Source organism: Takifugu flavidus, chromosome 22, assembly GCF_003711565.1.
Source record: "Takifugu flavidus isolate HTHZ2018 chromosome 22, ASM371156v2, whole genome shotgun sequence".
Taxonomy (NCBI): Eukaryota; Metazoa; Chordata; class Actinopteri; order Tetraodontiformes; family Tetraodontidae; genus Takifugu; species Takifugu flavidus.
In genome coordinates, this window is record NC_079541.1 from 3,175,001 (window position 1) to 3,190,648 (window position 15,648).

The 15,648-nt window shown below is 47.1% G+C and overlaps 3 protein-coding genes across 6 annotated transcripts; 1 reads left to right on the forward strand and 2 right to left on the reverse strand.

Moving 5' to 3' along the window:
* Nucleotides 1-4,895: 4,895 nt before the first annotated feature.
* On the reverse strand, nt 4,896-8,349 carry pus7l (pseudouridine synthase 7 like). Of its 2 annotated transcripts, none has more exons than XM_057023051.1 (10): nt 8,071-8,346; nt 7,193-7,988; nt 6,950-7,109; nt 6,679-6,877; nt 6,496-6,594; nt 6,340-6,421; nt 6,084-6,249; nt 5,679-5,805; nt 5,546-5,599; nt 4,896-5,458 (listed from the first exon to the last, which is right to left on the reverse strand). In XM_057023051.1, the coding sequence occupies exons 2-10, from the start codon at nt 7,959-7,961 to the stop codon at nt 5,084-5,086; spliced, it is 2,031 nt and encodes a 676-aa protein (XP_056879031.1). In that variant the 5' UTR covers nt 7,962-7,988; nt 8,071-8,346; the 3' UTR covers nt 4,896-5,083. The 2 variants fall into 2 exon arrangements, with proteins under 2 accessions (XP_056879031.1, XP_056879030.1); XM_057023050.1 differs by having other exon boundaries at nt 4,897-5,458; nt 7,193-7,991; nt 8,071-8,349.
* A 158-nt stretch (nt 8,350-8,507) lies between these two features.
* LOC130519536 (tetraspanin-8-like) lies at nt 8,508-12,148 on the reverse strand. The gene is made up of 9 exons (XM_057023058.1): nt 11,945-12,148; nt 11,504-11,569; nt 11,069-11,182; nt 10,911-10,985; nt 10,742-10,840; nt 10,390-10,476; nt 9,987-10,046; nt 9,820-9,903; nt 8,508-9,748 (listed from the first exon to the last, which is right to left on the reverse strand). The coding sequence occupies exons 1-9, from the start codon at nt 12,065-12,067 to the stop codon at nt 9,644-9,646; spliced, it is 813 nt and encodes a 270-aa protein (XP_056879038.1). The 5' UTR covers nt 12,068-12,148; the 3' UTR covers nt 8,508-9,643.
* Nucleotides 12,149-12,738: 590 nt separating this feature from the next.
* Nucleotides 12,739-15,644, forward strand: LOC130519537 (ras-related protein Rab-19-like). 3 transcript variants are annotated; one of them, XM_057023060.1, is made up of 5 exons: nt 12,739-12,895; nt 13,116-13,500; nt 14,570-14,753; nt 14,827-14,930; nt 15,005-15,644. In XM_057023060.1, the coding sequence occupies exons 2-5, from the start codon at nt 13,204-13,206 to the stop codon at nt 15,194-15,196; spliced, it is 777 nt and encodes a 258-aa protein (XP_056879040.1). In that variant the 5' UTR covers nt 12,739-12,895; nt 13,116-13,203; the 3' UTR covers nt 15,197-15,644. The 3 variants fall into 3 exon arrangements, with proteins under 3 accessions (XP_056879040.1, XP_056879041.1, XP_056879039.1); XM_057023061.1 differs by having other exon boundaries at nt 12,776-12,985; nt 13,187-13,500; XM_057023059.1 differs by having other exon boundaries at nt 12,787-12,985.
* The last annotated feature ends 4 nt before the right edge of the window (nt 15,645-15,648 follow it).

Below are 15,648 nucleotides of genomic sequence, written 5' to 3' on the forward strand. Positions count from 1 at the left end.
GCGCTGCGACTTGTGTTTGTAGCTGTGGCGGTAACACCCTCCACACCTGCACCCAAACCAAGACCAGCGGTATCGTTTAAATCCCAGCCGCTCCCTTTTATAGTGAATCAGGCCAAGGCTAGAACAAGTGTTTGGCTGAGTGAAAGAGAACCTGCAGTTTTAAAGTCAACGTTACGCTGCAATGGTAGCGTCCGTGATCAGAACAGAGCCGTTGTTCCAGCAGATGCTAAAGGTCTGCATCTCTCAACTCGTAATATCGACGTTTAAGTGGCTCCATCTGTTTCCTCCTCTTGATGTCTTAAATGATAATAATATCTACTTTGTAGCTGAATAAGCCCTATAAATGACAACATCCCGGCCCGGCCTGCCTGACCATCACATGGTCCCCAGACAGCAAAGTTATTGGAAATGATTCTTCAAGACACGCAAACGGAGGATTTTGCTTTGAACAAGTAAAAGAAGCCGAACTAAAGTACAGTTATGTTATTATTTAGTATACAGTCAGTCATTTTGGTCTAATGAGTGATGAAACCTGGACTTCTGCCTTTTTTTCCATATATCCCAGCTGAGATTTGCATGGATTCACGTAAGAACTCCACGGAGGAGTGTTTTTTCCTGCTTTGAGTGAGCTCCTCGGTGCCGTACAGGCAGTGACTCCTGTCCACCGCCGCCGAGCCCTTATCTCGATAACTCGGAGAGACTTCACAACACAGCTAAGCTGGGGAGGCAACGGCCCAGATTCATCCCTGAGAGCTCCGTCCAAGCTGCGCTGAATGAATAAACTGAAACGATGAGAGCTAAACTCTTCTGATTGGTTATGCAACAGAATCAGAACGCGTCACTCAAGTAAAGTACGTTTAAACGAGAACTGCTCTCGCAAAGTTTTTACTGGGGATATTCGAACTAGTACTTCCCTCCCAGGGGATTGCTCCTGTGAAGCTCATTCTCTAAAAACAAACCCAAACACACATGCTAGCTGCTAACCTCGAAAAATGAGCGGGTCTACTGTGACCAGCTGAGGTGAAGAGGAAGTGGGAGGTCGTGTTCTGAATTGGGATATAATCTTGAACCGAGTAAGCCTCATCTTTGGAGTTCATGAAGTCGCCGCTTAATGGCTAGCATTTTTCAGCAGGTTTGTCCAGATGTCCCCAAACAAAGGCCCACGTTCTTGGTAAACCCCCACACCCCTCCACCCCCAATGCTAAATCTAATTAGGCGATGATCGTTGCACGCTCTGTACTTTCTAGCCTCGATCCTCGGACCCTTTGTCTCTTGTCTTCTCTCCCCTCGGTCCAGCCGAGAGGTCCTTGATCTCAAAATAGTTGCTCCCATCGTGGAGTTGGAAAATATTACAGTGGATTCTGCCGCAGAAAAAGTGTGTTTACGCTAACCAACTGTACACAATTCCTTTCCTTTAAAAAAGATAGATGGATAGATTCCGGACCATAATTAAGCACACCGGTTTAAAGCCGACCATGAAATACCAGCAAATAGCCTCTATAAAGTCCTCTTTTGATAAATGACCCATCTCCTGGCCAGAACACAAACACATGCTCCCCATCTCCTGACAGCAGCCAAGGGCTGTTTTCCCAACATGTCAGACTTTCTAACAATGGAGCAGGAAAAACAGGTGGGATGGGAAAGAAAGGAGGAAGATCAAAAACCAGAGAGGACAAAACACAGGCCGGACACACGGGTCTGATGCCTGACTGTTTGACAGAGCGAGGGGAGTGTGTATGTGGTGGTGGTGTGTGTGTGTGTGTGTGTGGGTGGGGGAAATGGATGACTGTAACCATGCTGTAAAATGTGTGTTTGCCTCAATCTTTGACAAATGGGGCCTCATCACATTATCTAATGGCTCAAGCACGGCTGGCTGCTGAGATCCCGTTTAGATCACTTGGAGTGTGGAGATAGGGGGTATAAACACTATCTGCCCTTCTTTTGTAAGGCGACGGGGGCACGGGTGTGTGTGTGGGTGAGTGGGGGGCTTCTATGATTGGGAAAACTGTAAAACAAAAAGGGAGGTCAGCTGAAATGGTGCAGAACATTTAGGAGCATCAGGAAGATTAACCAATACCAAGACAGGAAGTGGCTCAATCCATCATGAGTCTCTCTCTTCTCCTTCCTCCTCGGGCACTCACAGCTGCTCCGAAGCGGCCCGCCTCCCATTTTCATTCCGATCCGTCCGTGCGCACGTCCCTGGACATATTTTGCGAATACACACATGCAGCTGGGACTCAGCCAGTCGGGTAATTACAGGACTGCCGACTGATGTAAAAGAGGCTGATGGCAATGAAAGAATACAGGATGCTAAACTTCAACAGCTCTAAACATGCATGCAGGCAGGAATCTCTTAAAGGTAGCCTGGAATTTTCAGGCACAGGTGCATTTGCTAGCTTGACATGGGTGTTATATCCAGCTGAGGTGGTTTGACGGAGAGGTTTAGCTTGTTTTAAAAGCTTTACCCTCCCCTGGTTAGCAGCTACCCTCCCCTGGTTAGCAGCTACCCTCCCCTGGTTAGCAGCTACCCTCCCCTGGTTAGCAGCTGGTCAACACAATCTTCCACCGTGACACAGAACACAGTTTTTTTTTTTCTTGTCTCCATTTTACAGTGTGAGAAAAGCTCCCAGTTGGGGAGAGTGAACCATTAATGGCTCACGTGGAGCCCAGGTCACCCAGATTCCACACAGCCGGTGACGTGCTTGAGTGTTTCTTTGGGTCACAAACGAGGCAGGAAATGAAGTTTTGGGTCCGATTCCAGTCAAGGGCAGGCTTTTTTAATTCCTTTAAGATTCTTGAAAAACTTTAGCTTTAGGATTCTTTTCCAACAAGAAATAAACCAACAGGCTGAACCCAACGTCGGGTACAATTTTAGTTTAGATCACATGACAAACTGAAATGGTACGGTCCGATCCAGCGTCCGCGTGGCCTCGGCACACAAGCGGATCCATCTGCGCTGCACGTGCAGGGCCCAGTGATCCCTGATTACAGCCACATTACACGATCCATTAATCAATCTCCTTTGACACGCCATTGTTTTCCCTTCCCTTTCCAGTCGTCGATAGCCCGGCTACATTTATCAGGTCAGCGTTCTCGCCGTGCAGACCGGAGAAAATGGGTGACAGAGCCGCCTCTGGGCAGCAGCGGCGTGGACATCCAGCTGGAGTCACATGATGGAAAGGCCACGGGTCCAGAGCGTTCCCATGGATCGCAGTTGCAAGAGAAACGACCGAAATGCTTCTCCAGGTGCAATAATCTGCGTGGCAAATGCAAAATATGTGCGCAGGAGAAATAACTTCGAACTCCAAACCCAAAAGCGCCGCGTCTGCTAAGTCGATCACACTTCAGGCATTTGCTTAAACGCAGCAGTTAGGAAAATTAAAAAAAAAAAAAAAAGGACAAACAGCCCCCGATATTGAGCTGTTCCAGCATCGGTGATGATCCTGAACCAGGAACCCCGATTTCCCCCACGATTCCGAGAGCGATTGTTGCAGCGTGTCCTGGTGCATTGTGGGAAACATTCAAGTTTTTTCAGCAGTCAAGCTGCTGATGAAGAAAAGATGTTTTGAAAGGGAACAAGAGAACTCAGCGCCGCAGCCTCTTCCACGACTCCTCTCCCTCCCCTCCTCTTAAAGAGGAATAAATCACTTCGCCTCTGTCTCATTCATCACCCAGGACGCTCTCCTCATTCCAGGGCCTTCGCTCTCAGCCGTGCGAGACGTGTAGTAAAGTTGTCATCCATGTTGCCAAAGTGGGTCAACGTTTATCTCCAGCTGACTGGAGCAGGCTCCGGCCTCAAGTATGCGGAGGACTCGCCGATACCCGAGACTTCTTTTAGAGCTCCCGGCTTTTCCCGGTGAAACGATGCTGAGCTCAGGTGGTTGAGGTCAGAATCAGCAAAGCGTGCAAGCCAATAAAGATTCCACTCATGTGTCATGAGATTTCTCAGTGCCCGACGTTCACTTGAAAGCAAAGCGGCCGCGTTTTCCCAAGCAGTCCAACATGTTTTAGTAATTTTCTGCAATATTAAGACAGGACGCAATATTTCACCATTTGATTACTCAGGCTAACTCAGCACATGGAAAATATGCAAGTCTCCTGGTGGAAAGTTTTATGTGATGTGCAGGGATGTTGCTCCAGGGGATACAGCCTTCGAGAGCGGATAAAAGTGTTTGTATTGGGTGCAGATGCAAAACTCTGACACGTTCCCAGTTTGGACGAACACGGTGCATGTTGCACACTTGCGAACATCAACACCTTGAGTGGAAGGAAACAGCTGCCGCACAAACCGAGGAAAGAAATCCAATCAATCAATCACCGCAACAATCCCGAAACAATGAACCTATTATCTTTAATCGGGCGTCTCTTGTCAGTTTGAGGCAAACGCCTCATCAAACATCAGTGTTTTGCTCACAGGCTGCATGTCAGAACCCACCATATCGTTCGTATGACTGACATCTATAACGAGTATTTAAAAACAGCCCACAGGTATATCTGACATGGGTTATTAATAAAGTGCTGATGACTCCACCGTTTATATTTACGCCAGACTTTTATGATTTATGTTCTGTTTTGGTTGAGAAATCTTTATCCTGCAGGTCCGACCTGGGTGAGGAGCGAATCAGGTGTTCTTCTTTGGTGCTTTTTATAATACAATACTCGGTGTGTTGCGCCACCCAGTGGCGAAACGAGTTTACTACATTAAGGTATATGACAGGCAGTCCGGCTACAAATATAAATTGGGATTGTTTTATATTAAATTTGATAGTTCTTGTGATTTTTTTTTTTTTTTTTTACATTTTTTCATATTAGCTGACAGTTATACTAAAATATACAAGAATAATTTGTGGTTGAAATGAAAGTTCATTCATAAATATGCCTTTTAAAAAAGAGGATTGAAATCCATATTTAGAAAAAAAATTTAATGGAATCACATACTGTTTACATTTAGATTTTGTTCATAATCAACATCACATAACATGACATCACACTCTTATTTCAACAACAACTTTAACTTATTTCAACTTTTCTTCCACTAAAAATGAGAACGAGCATAGAAAAACATTCAAATATACCACAAATTCTAAAGTTCACACTTCATGATCTCTCTGAGGCAGATGGTCGCGTAACAGGATGAATCGAGGTCGAAATTCAGCATCAGAGCGAGAGCGTCCCGCTTGTCTTCTCCTGATGATTCGTTTATCTGGCTGTGGCGTCTGCTGCTTTCTCCCGTCACCTCTCCTCCTCCTCCGTCTCTGCAAGCTGTCCTCTGCAGCTGGTAGCGGAGGTTACGTGGGGATGCGAGCAGGGGGCGGTAGCAGCCGGGCAGGTTGAGTTTGAGCCCGCTGACTCTGAAGCGAGAGCCTTCCAGCCCGTCTCTGGAGAGCCTCTCCTGGAACCAGGGCCCCATGGCGTTTTCGGGGTACTTCACGGTGTTTCCTGGCATTGGTAGCAACACCTGGTCGCATGAAAAAAATTAAAAATACAGCAGCAATGGTGAGAAAAAGTATTCTTGTTGTTTTAAATCTCAGGTTTTAGGACTCACTTGTTCCAGATTGTACGCTCCGTCTTGCTCCTCTTGGTCTGTCACCACATGGATCTAGAAAGGGTTTAACCAGATTGAATCTCGGACGCTTTTGTGGGGACGAGGCGTCAACGTCTTTTCCTTCTTCTCTCACCTGAGGCGTGCTGCTTTCTCCCGTGTCCTCCAGTATTTGAGACTCCTCCTGTCTCCACACAAGGTCCCCGCTTCTGACGCTGTGGCCCAGAGTGATCAGCCTGTGTGCTGCCGCCTCGTTCCACACCCTTGAAGACCAAACAGTCACAAACTCTTTGAAAAACAGCGCTTGGCTGCAGCTGGCAAATCTGTGAACAGGTGTTGGTTAACCAGAGGAAACTTCCTCGTCAAGGTTGCACTGAAGCTTCACCTCAAATACTAATTAAGTCTCTGACTTTGTTGGCTCTGTTGCCCGCACCGACCCAACGAGCAAACTCTCAAAGCCCAGATTCAAACCGCTGCAGGATCATCTCACTTGGACCACGCGAACACCAATCGTAAGGGCAAAGGAGCCGCCAACACCGACCTGCTGCAGTAGGCGTGAGGGTAGAAGACTCTGGTGCTGTGAGGCAGGCTGAGCCAGGCTTGAGCGCAACCTTCCGCTCCGGTGCCGTAGCGATTCAAGGCGCGGAGCATGAGTCGCTCCCTTGGTTTGGAGAACGGCATCATTGCCAGAGACTCCTTGGCGTTCTCTGTTGGCGGGGCAGAAGACGAGAGAGGGAGGGGTGGGGAGTAACGCATTTCTTTTTCCGGTTGTCCCGTTAAAATGAACGAATCCTCACCTGTCTGGAGGAAGTGTCTCTTGGCGAGGCTGGGAGGATCGTGGCCTTCCTCCGGCGTGAAGAAGAGATGCACGGCACCCACCTGAGCCGCAACAACGCACAAATGTACCAACAGCTGGCTCATCTACCAACATCTGGCTCATCTGCAGCACTTACAAAGTCCTCTTTGAGCAGGGCCAAGCCCACGCGGTCCGACTGCACGCTCTGCCCGCTGCCAAACCTCTGCGGTCCGTAATAGTTGACAAAACCTCTGCTCTGCAAACAAGAATCGGACCGACATGGCGATGCAGGACGGGTTGACTTTGGTTATTTAAGCTAGCGCGTATTGGAAAGGGCTACCTCCACGTTCTCCACCGCTTCCTTGATCAGCGCGGCCAGGGGAGGGTGCGCTTCGCCCGCCCTGTGGGGTCGGAGGTCACGGACCACCAGGTCAAAGTGGTTCCCCTGCAGACGTCCCAGCCTGAGAGGCTCGCTGACGGAGTGAATCTGGGACAGGCGCATCCCTCTCTTCTCAAATTCTGCCGACTTCTCCTCCAGCCTGTTGGAAGACACCAAAAAAGTTGAGTTGAGGTCACAGACAAAAAAAAAGACACAGGGAATCCAGACCTACCGTTGAGGCGAGACCTTTTTGACCACCATGGACTGGTAGGTGATGGCTCTCTTATCTTTGATCCCAGCGTAGGTGAAGTCCGACGGCAAGACGCCGAGTTCTGCCGCCATGTAGCTGATGGCCTCCAGGGTCTCCAGATTCTCCTTACACAGAGTGAAGGCTAAAAGATGCGACAAGCAGGGGTTAACGCCACCGTTTGAGCTCTTTGAACACAGTGTCGTGACTTCTCCGAATCTTTACTACCAGTGTAAACGTCCTCTTCTCGGCGCTCGTCCGCAGACCTCTTTTTGGGCCTTCCCTGCTCCCTCAGCCTCACCGAGATCGCCGTCCTCCCCTGGTCGCTGAAGCTTTTAGTCTCCACCAGTTTGCCGAACCTGCGGTTCATGAAGTGGTGCACGGCCGTCCTGTGCTCCTTGTTGTCGTCAGGGCCGAACATGTAGGACGAGCCTCGGACTTTGGCGTCTATGAACCTGAAGAAGTCCTCCGCCTCGTCCTCCGTGACCAGCTGGGAGAGCTCCCTGTAGTCCGGGTCTTCCCTCACCCTGATCTCAGGCTGGATGGTAATGGTCATGAGGAAGGGGAAGCGGTGCCGGACAGCCCGGTGGACGTTTGCCCTGTGGTGTTTGTCGGTGAAGCATCCCAGAGAGAGCTCCTGCGTGCTCTGCTTCTCGTCTCTGAGAGTCAGCACGAACTGCTCGAGCTCTTCGCTGACCGACTGGCCCAAGATCATGCTCAGATCAAAACTCCCTGTGGTGACGTCTGCTCCACAATCAGCTGAAGGATCGGCGACCTCCGCCACCCAGCGGGGGCTGCTGTCCTTGGAATCAGTGTCTGCATCACAGCAGTTCCAGGCTGGTTTCTCACACGCCGCAACTGCAGTCACACGTTCTCCATTGATGTCAATCTCAGTCACCACAAAGTCTTTGATTAAGTTTTTGATGCTTCCATGAAAACCTTCGTGGCTTGATATAAAGTAGGCAGGTACGTTCACGGCGTCAATGTCGTGCGTCATTTCATCCAAACGCTATAGAATGGAATGCTTCTGGAAAAAGACATTTAGATGATTTAAAGACAGTCGAAACTGCGGGCAAAGATGAAACACGCAGCCTTGTTGCCCTTACCTTTAATTAGACATGTAAACAACCGGCGTTAAACACGCGAAATAACAGGTGGCTTAACACTAGTATCCGTATCTTTTGTCTTGTATTCCACATCGGGTTTAGCGTGACACGAATTTAAAGAAATGAATTCAAAAAATCACGTTGAACTCCTTTAAACGGAATCTACGTGCGCCACCCAGGTCTAAACTGTTTTTTTATTGGCTCAACAAAAATACACGCGCATCTTTGTAAACACGGCGCTTCTGATTTTTACTTCCGTGTCATGTGACCTTTCTTAAAGGGAACGGCGCACCGACGACTTCCCGTTTCCAAAACAGCAGCGCTGCAGGCAGGAATTAATATTGCCCCAAGATACAGATGTGACGACAAATACGGCCACAATACATTTAAAGCTTTGCTAATATTTTGATTAAATCTAATTACTAAAAGAAATCAAATTCCTTTAAAAACAGTTTATTTAGTTCAGTTCCATTAAATAATATCATTTTTATCTTACAGAACCAGCTTTAAGAACATCTTTTATTAATCCTATTTACAAATCCATTCAATAAATAACAAAAAAAGCATATGACTGAAACAATAAAGCACACATAATAACATATACAGTATGTACAGTACAGGCATTAATGGTTAAAGTGCACAGGTAGACATTGGTTCAGCTGTTTGAGATGACAAGATGTTCACAAGGGGACATTTCAGCCACAGGAAGTACCTACAGCTGATCGTATTAGACCTGTTGTGGCATAAAGGCTTGTTTGGTGAGAGCTAAACATTACAGTTACGCACGTATCCTCGTGACTCTCACAACCTGTCTGCCTGTAACACCCCGACACCGCTGAACACTGCCGAAAATGATCATTCATAAATGTGTGTTTAAAAAAAAGGTGACCAGGTTTTAAATCCATAATGTGCTTATCAACAAGGTATCACAACATTCTGCTGTCCCAATGAGAGCTGAGTGTCATTCCGTTGTCTAACCTGATTATTTACCCAAGAAAATTAGTGTCAGTTCCTATTAAATAATGATCTTAATTCAATAAAATGCAGAAAGGGTTGTTGATAAATGAGTGCTTAAAACTGAAACCTATGAATATCTGTATGTGTGTCAAAGATCTTGGTCCAGTCCACAAAGAGAATAGAACATTTTTAGTGGTATTTATCTGCAGCTGCTTGTGAAGAAACGTCACCGTCTTAGACTCTGACAAAGCCAATTACTTTAAAAATGTAAAAAAATAAAATGCCAAACTCTGAATACAGATGCAACTGATGCGTCCAGTCATGGAGGACAAGGCTGCAGCAAAGAAACACTGATGGCCGCGCTACGGTAACAGCATGTGAAAGAGTGTTTTAATAAAAATCACACCATTTTTATGGCAGTATAGAGAAAAAAAAAGTCACACCTGCATATCAATATCAGTTATTGTACATGCATTATTATATAGGATTAATAGAAAATCTGCATATGTTGCTATAGAGCGCAAAAGCTAGATTATGGTATACAGCATGTGTTGAATATGTGCAAATTCCAACATATTGGTAATAATTCGTTACTGTATGCATATGAAAATGGTGACTAGAAGGCACCGGGGACGTATCTGTTTGACTGGAGAAGAGCCATGAACTCCTGTTTCCTCTTCATTTGGCCCATCAGCTTGATGCTCATGACCAGCAGAACCGCCTGCAGTGGAAGAGCACAGACACGATGTGTGAAATACAGCGAGCGTCGCGGTACGCCCTGCAAGCTCTTACCCAGAATACCCCACTTCCAAACTGGATAGCCATGGCCAAGGAGAACGCGATCTTCAGCTCGGAAACATAAACCGGCAGACAGGGCTGTGAGATCAACAGTGCAGAGGTGAATGGTAAAGAAAGCGCAGTCAGCACAGTCGTTTCCTCGGAGGGAGAAGCTGACGTACCTGCTGATACACGTACTGGTTCTTGGGGGCTCCCAGTGTGGCGATGCCACGCAGTCGAATCTGATGGAGGAAAAACATTATTTATGTCAGGTTGGATTTGAGAGTTCCCGGGGTGTAGCTGCTGTTGATGGTCAACTAATGTAGACTTAAAGGTTAAGTTGACTGGAATTCCTATTTTTGTCCATTTCTGGCTACTATAGGAAAAATGGCAAGAATTATTCAGCTATTACAGCTAAATGAACACAAACACATCATTATAATGTCGGGATACTATAAAAAGTGTAAAAAAGAAATATATGATATATATGATTTCTGATCTTACACACTGAACCTTTGAAGGGTTACTGTGTTTTTACTTTGATATTTATATCGGCGTTTTCTTTTTGGTCGGTGGGATACGCACGCATTTTCCTGGATTGTGACAGTCACACGATGGAGGGATGGAGGCGCCCCAGTCTTTGTATCCGTCAATAAGCCCACAGCACTCGAGCTGGAAACGCACAAAGGTCAGAGGTCAAACTTAAAATTACAGAACAGATCAGACGAAACACAAATGATTTAATAAATGAGCTGGCTCGTTCACCATTCACCTTACACAACTGGAATCAAACTACTCAATGCAAAAAAAACCAAACAAACAATTTAGTTATCGTCAAAAAATCAGGGTTTGAGGCAGGCAAAACTAATTACTTAATGTCTTAAGTTGGAATCGAGGCTGAAACCTATAAAAAAGAACCAAAAGCCTCCATGTTTACCTCTCTCTGAATACTGTACAGCAGCGTCCTGTTGGCCTTGTTGGTTCCGGTCAGCGGCATCATGGAGAGCAGCTTGGATTCCTCCCGGACAACCCGCTTCTAAAATGGGACAAAGTCACACACATACAGCATCTGTCCACCAGAGATCATGAACGTAGCAGTGTGATACCTCATAGAGGTCCTGGTAGCTCAGAGCTGTTCTGATGATTATGGTTTGACTGGCTGCTGCCATCCCAGCTGCGTACTGCACACAGACGCAGAGCAACGCGTAAAAAAAACGTGTTCTTTATTTCAATGAAAACCTGCACACACGAAGGAGACAGTCACCAGAATCAGACACCATCGCTTCCCTTTACAGGCTCCGAAAATGCCGAGCACCGAGAGCAGCAGGCAGCCGATCTCCATCACGTACATGATCACGGCCGAAGCGACAGACACCAGCTGGGGAGGGAAACCACAGGAAAACCACCGTTGATGGGGGGGAAATTGGGGAGAATTGCTGTCCGGTTGTGCTGCTAGCACGGCTACTGAAGAGGTCGGAAGTCAGGGTCGGCGACAGAATGAGTGAGGGTAATTCACTGTCTTACTCAAGGACACTTTAATGGGCAGATGGGGACCAATATGAGGCCTTGAACTCAAAAATAAGATATAAATATAAACACATGTTCAGTGGGGGATCACCCATTAAGACATCAGCACATGTTTGTGGAGCTCAGACCAGCAGATAAATAGTTATTCAAAGATTATTGGAATAAATCGTACTTTTCCAGTCAGGACCAGGTCTCTGTGCCAGGCAACGGTCATCATCAGCATGAAGAAGCACAGCGCCTTAGGAGAGAAAAACAAAAACAAAGCGGGATTAAGATTTTTTTTTTCTCTGCCCCCCGACGCAAATCTGCTGATTTCGCTGCTGAGTTGCTGCGCGGATGCAGAATTAAACTGACAGGCCGATTATCATGCTTCTCATCACTTCTTCACCCCACTTTCTATCTGTGCATCCTCTGGACGTTTGGGTGGATGAACACTGCAGACGTCGCCACATCCCGATGCTCCACTGCACCATGTTTGTGTACGTGCAGACGCGCAGGACGACGCCGGTTTCGGCTCACTTGGCGCCGGATTAATTTCCCGATCAAACATTTCAATCAATCAAATCGGCCCCCGTGTGTTCAAACGCATGCAAAAGTAATTTCAATCACCCACCATATGAACGGCGTTTGTAAAAATGAACGGCCTTTTCAAGCTCGTCTTGTCCGCCACGACGATCACTGCGCTCCGCTGCATGTTTGCGCTTCTCTCCCGGGATTTTAAAGGAGCTATTAACATAAAGATGGTATTAAGGTTACGCGCAGATGTGCTCTGGATGCGAGTGCATCGACTTATCCGCACGGGGGGGAGGGGGAGGGGGGGGGGGGGGCGTCACGGTGACGCGCGGAGCCTGGATGCGCTGCGCCGCCTTCAAATACAGTCGGATTTTTTAAAATCCAGGTTTACGGAGCAGTGGTGAGTTCGGGAATGATGTTTGGAACATGGGTCATAATTCGGCAGGGTAGATTTTGTTGACATTTTATTGTCATTGTAAACCAAATGACGTTTGATATTAAAAAGCCTAATAATCATAAATAAAGTTTTATTTTATTATTATGTTTTCAATACATGCAGTTAAAAGAGTTGGTGCTTGATTCTGGGGTTGAAGTGGGGAAAACAAATTGATTTAATGTATCGAAAAGCTATGAGATCATATTGAACTCAACTTACTTCTATTTGAGCACCTTATCTTTGCTATGCATAGATAAGAATTATACTGACAAACGGCCAAACGAACAAACTGGCGACATCTCGACAGTGACGACGTTATTGAAGAGAATAGGAAGTGAAAGTAACTGTGCAGCAGATAATTAGCCACAATAGCCGCTTGAGTTGATCGCCAGACCTCAAAAGAATCTTCTGTCGCGTCACAATGAAGCGCCTACATTTCCCAGAATCCAACAGCTGTAACGGAGCTAGGCTACCGTACCTGCACAGGTAGGGCGGGATTCTATTGTTGAAACAGGTGGAGAAAGAGACAGAGAGGGGGAGGACAAAGACGACAGTTCAGGGAAAATGCCGTGAGTGACAGAACAGCAGGAGGATTCGACAAGAACCCAAACACAGGCGAGCATCTTTTTATTTTAGTTTGAAGAGAAGACTTCTATCCTTTGAGGCAGGAGGAAGAGAATGATGTCATCCAATGACCCCAGTGAGGTGAAGAATGGAGATTTATGATATGAAGACAAAATAATATTGTTGTCTTTGGGGAAATTAATGTTTTTGTACATTTTTAATGTTGTTTGAAACCTGGAAACGTTCTCACCTCTTTAAACTGGTTCCACAGGCACACCTGGACCGGTCACCTGGTGGTTTTCTTGTAGAAGAAGAAGCAGGAGTGTTTCTTATCACTTTCAGGATCATCTTCCTTGCCCATGACTCAGCCTGAGAACTACAAACCAAGAATCTGGAGCATTCCAGGCGATCTAGAGCGAAGAGGAGAACGTTTCCTTCAGAACCCTCCTCTGCGGGCCACCATGCACACGCCAGGACCCGAACAGGACGATTCTTTCGACTTCCTCTTCAAGATCATCCTGATCGGGGACTCCAACGTGGGCAAAACCTGCGTGGTCCAGAACTTCAAGTCGGGAACCTTCTCGGAGAAACAGCAGAACACCATCGGGGTGGACTTCAGCGTGCGGACCGTGGAGATCGAGGGGAAAAAAGTGAAGGTTAGTGATGAGTGGAGCCTGAGAAAACTGTAAATATCATTGATAATCCAGAGGACGGAGTAATCTGGGCTATATAATCTGAGGATGGATCCACCACCAATTAGAATTAAATGTCTTTTTTAAGCAGTTTTTTTTCAATATCTCCATTTAAAACTATGATCAGGGATATGATGGAGTGTTTATGGGCCTGTCTGGGCTGAAATCCTTTGGGGTTTGTACAATCCTGGAACAGAAACTTGTCTAGGAAGTGACACTTGGCTACAGTTAGTCCAGAACAGGTCGGACCCGCCGGCTGTGGGAGGAGAAGAACCCGTCGGTCTGGTTCCTCCAGATACCGACTTCAGCGCAGACGGGAAAAGCACGGAAAAACAAAACATTGAATGACTCTTCTGCTGCCAACGTGTTAGAAAAAATAGAAGTAAATGCTTGAGTAAATGAGGTTCCGCATTCAACAGGAACCACCGGCGTGTTTCTGTCCTGCTGTCACCTCTGCTGAGTTGATCAAATGTTGGTTTGATCTGCAGCTTTACACAAAGTTGACCTAAAACAGGCTTTAAAAGCAGCCAAAACAATCCCACGTGGTTGGTTCAAGCAAAGAAATCATGTTTTCCCAAAATTCACAGCGTCATCAGCAATTTCCCCCCTCCTTTGATGTCTTTGATCAGTGGATTTTCTTTTATTTAATTCCCTGACTGATAAAAATGTCCTTTGGATTCTTTAAAATAGCAACGAGAGGCCCTGTTTTCCGTTGCTACGTCATGCTAATGACATGCCCCGGGCCGTGTGTCGCGGAGCCTCCTGATGTGGCCGTTTCAGCAGCTCTTCCTGTGACAGTGTGTCGGGTCACAGCTGTGACCTTTGCCTGTTTTAGAACACATGCATTTAAAAAAGAGAGGCTTGTTTCGCCCGTCCAAACAGTAATTCGCTGTTCAATCCTCTGACTCTGGATTGTTTTCTGTGTTAGCCGTCGCCATGAGAACGCGGTCCAACGGGGACCGCTTAGCTACAGGAGGATGCCGGTGGTGTGTCGTCCCTCAGTTCCTCTCTGGTTCTTGTTTGTGTGGTTCAGATACAGGTGTGGGACACGGCCGGACAGGAGAGGTTTCGCACCATCACCCAGAGCTATTACCGCAGCGCCCACGGCGCCGTCATCGCCTATGACATCACCCGGCACGCCACCTTTGACTCGGTCAGCCACTGGATCAGCGAGGTGGAGCTCTACGGAGCAAGTAACGTGACGCTGGTTCTGATCGGTGAGAAGCTAACGCTGCAGTCCCTTGTTTGCTTCGACGTCAACACTGTTAACTTGCTTGGGTCCTTGTCTAGGCAACAAATGCGACCTGGAGGAGGAACGCCAGGTCACATTTGAGGAAGCTTGCAACTTGGCAAAGAACAAGGGCATGCTAGCAGCGCTGGAGACATCCGCCAAGGTAATTAGCACGTATCTGAGACAAAGAAAGCTGAGCTGTGGCTAGTGTGTGATGTTCTGCTCTCGTGTCCACAGGAGAGTCAGAACGTGGACGAGGCCTTCATGATGATGGCCAGGGAGCTCCTGGCTCGCAACGGCCATAACATCCAGCAGCACGGTGGCCTGGCGGCTAACGGCACGCCTCGGCTGCTCCTCCGGGCCAACTCTCGACCCGTCGATGAGCTCACAGGCGCCAACACGTCAGTGGAGCGGAAGACGTGCTGCTGACCAGAGGGACCAGGAGGACTGAAGCTGATCTCAGGACATTTTTCTCTGCGGGAGTCAAATCAGTCACTGCTTTCAAAGTATTTCTGGTAATTGTTTATTCTCTTATTCATTTGAGGGAATGTCATGACTCTGAGGAACCGCTTGTGGTGCTTCTATGACGAGTAATGTTTCGGCGCTGCTTCGCTCGGCGGAGAGGAGACGACCTGAAAACTGTGAATGACCATATTTTGTAGATGTTCTCTCAGGTTATTGTATTTGAATGTCACGGATGTGCTTTCTTTGTCTGGGTATTCTTGAAATGACGACGGGGATGACGTCAGACTACAGGAAGAATTACAGTTTTTGAGACTGTGAGAAGTCAATTGACCATTTTGGACACTAGAGGTCGCTGTGCTTCTATACACGACCGGTCTTAACAGTTTTGTCAATAAATACCAGCAAATCATCACATT

Coding starts and splice junctions, on each gene's coding strand:
- LOC130519536 (XM_057023058.1), bottom strand. CDS start 12,067: ATGTTAATAGCTCCTTTAAAATCCCGGGAGAGAAGCGCAAACATGCAG. Junction 10,477..10,741: donor TGTACAGTATTCAGAGAGAG/GTAAACATGGAG, acceptor GTGCGTTTCCAG/CTCGAGTGCTGTGGGCTTAT. Junction 9,904..9,986: donor ACCAGTACGTGTATCAGCAG/GTACGTCAGCTT, acceptor TTGATCTCACAG/CCCTGTCTGCCGGTTTATGT.
- pus7l (XM_057023051.1), bottom strand. CDS start 7,961: ATGACGCACGACATTGACGCCGTGAACGTACCTGCCTACTTTATATCA. Junction 6,595..6,678: donor AAGCGGTGGAGAACGTGGAG/GTAGCCCTTTCC, acceptor TCTTGTTTGCAG/AGCAGAGGTTTTGTCAACTA. Junction 5,600..5,678: donor GAGAAAGCAGCACGCCTCAG/GTGAGAGAAGAA, acceptor AACCCTTTCTAG/ATCCATGTGGTGACAGACCA.
- LOC130519537 (XM_057023060.1), top strand. CDS start 13,204: ATGACTCAGCCTGAGAACTACAAACCAAGAATCTGGAGCATTCCAGGC. Junction 14,754..14,826: donor CGTGACGCTGGTTCTGATCG/GTGAGAAGCTAA, acceptor GTCCTTGTCTAG/GCAACAAATGCGACCTGGAG. Junction 14,931..15,004: donor CGCTGGAGACATCCGCCAAG/GTAATTAGCACG, acceptor TCGTGTCCACAG/GAGAGTCAGAACGTGGACGA.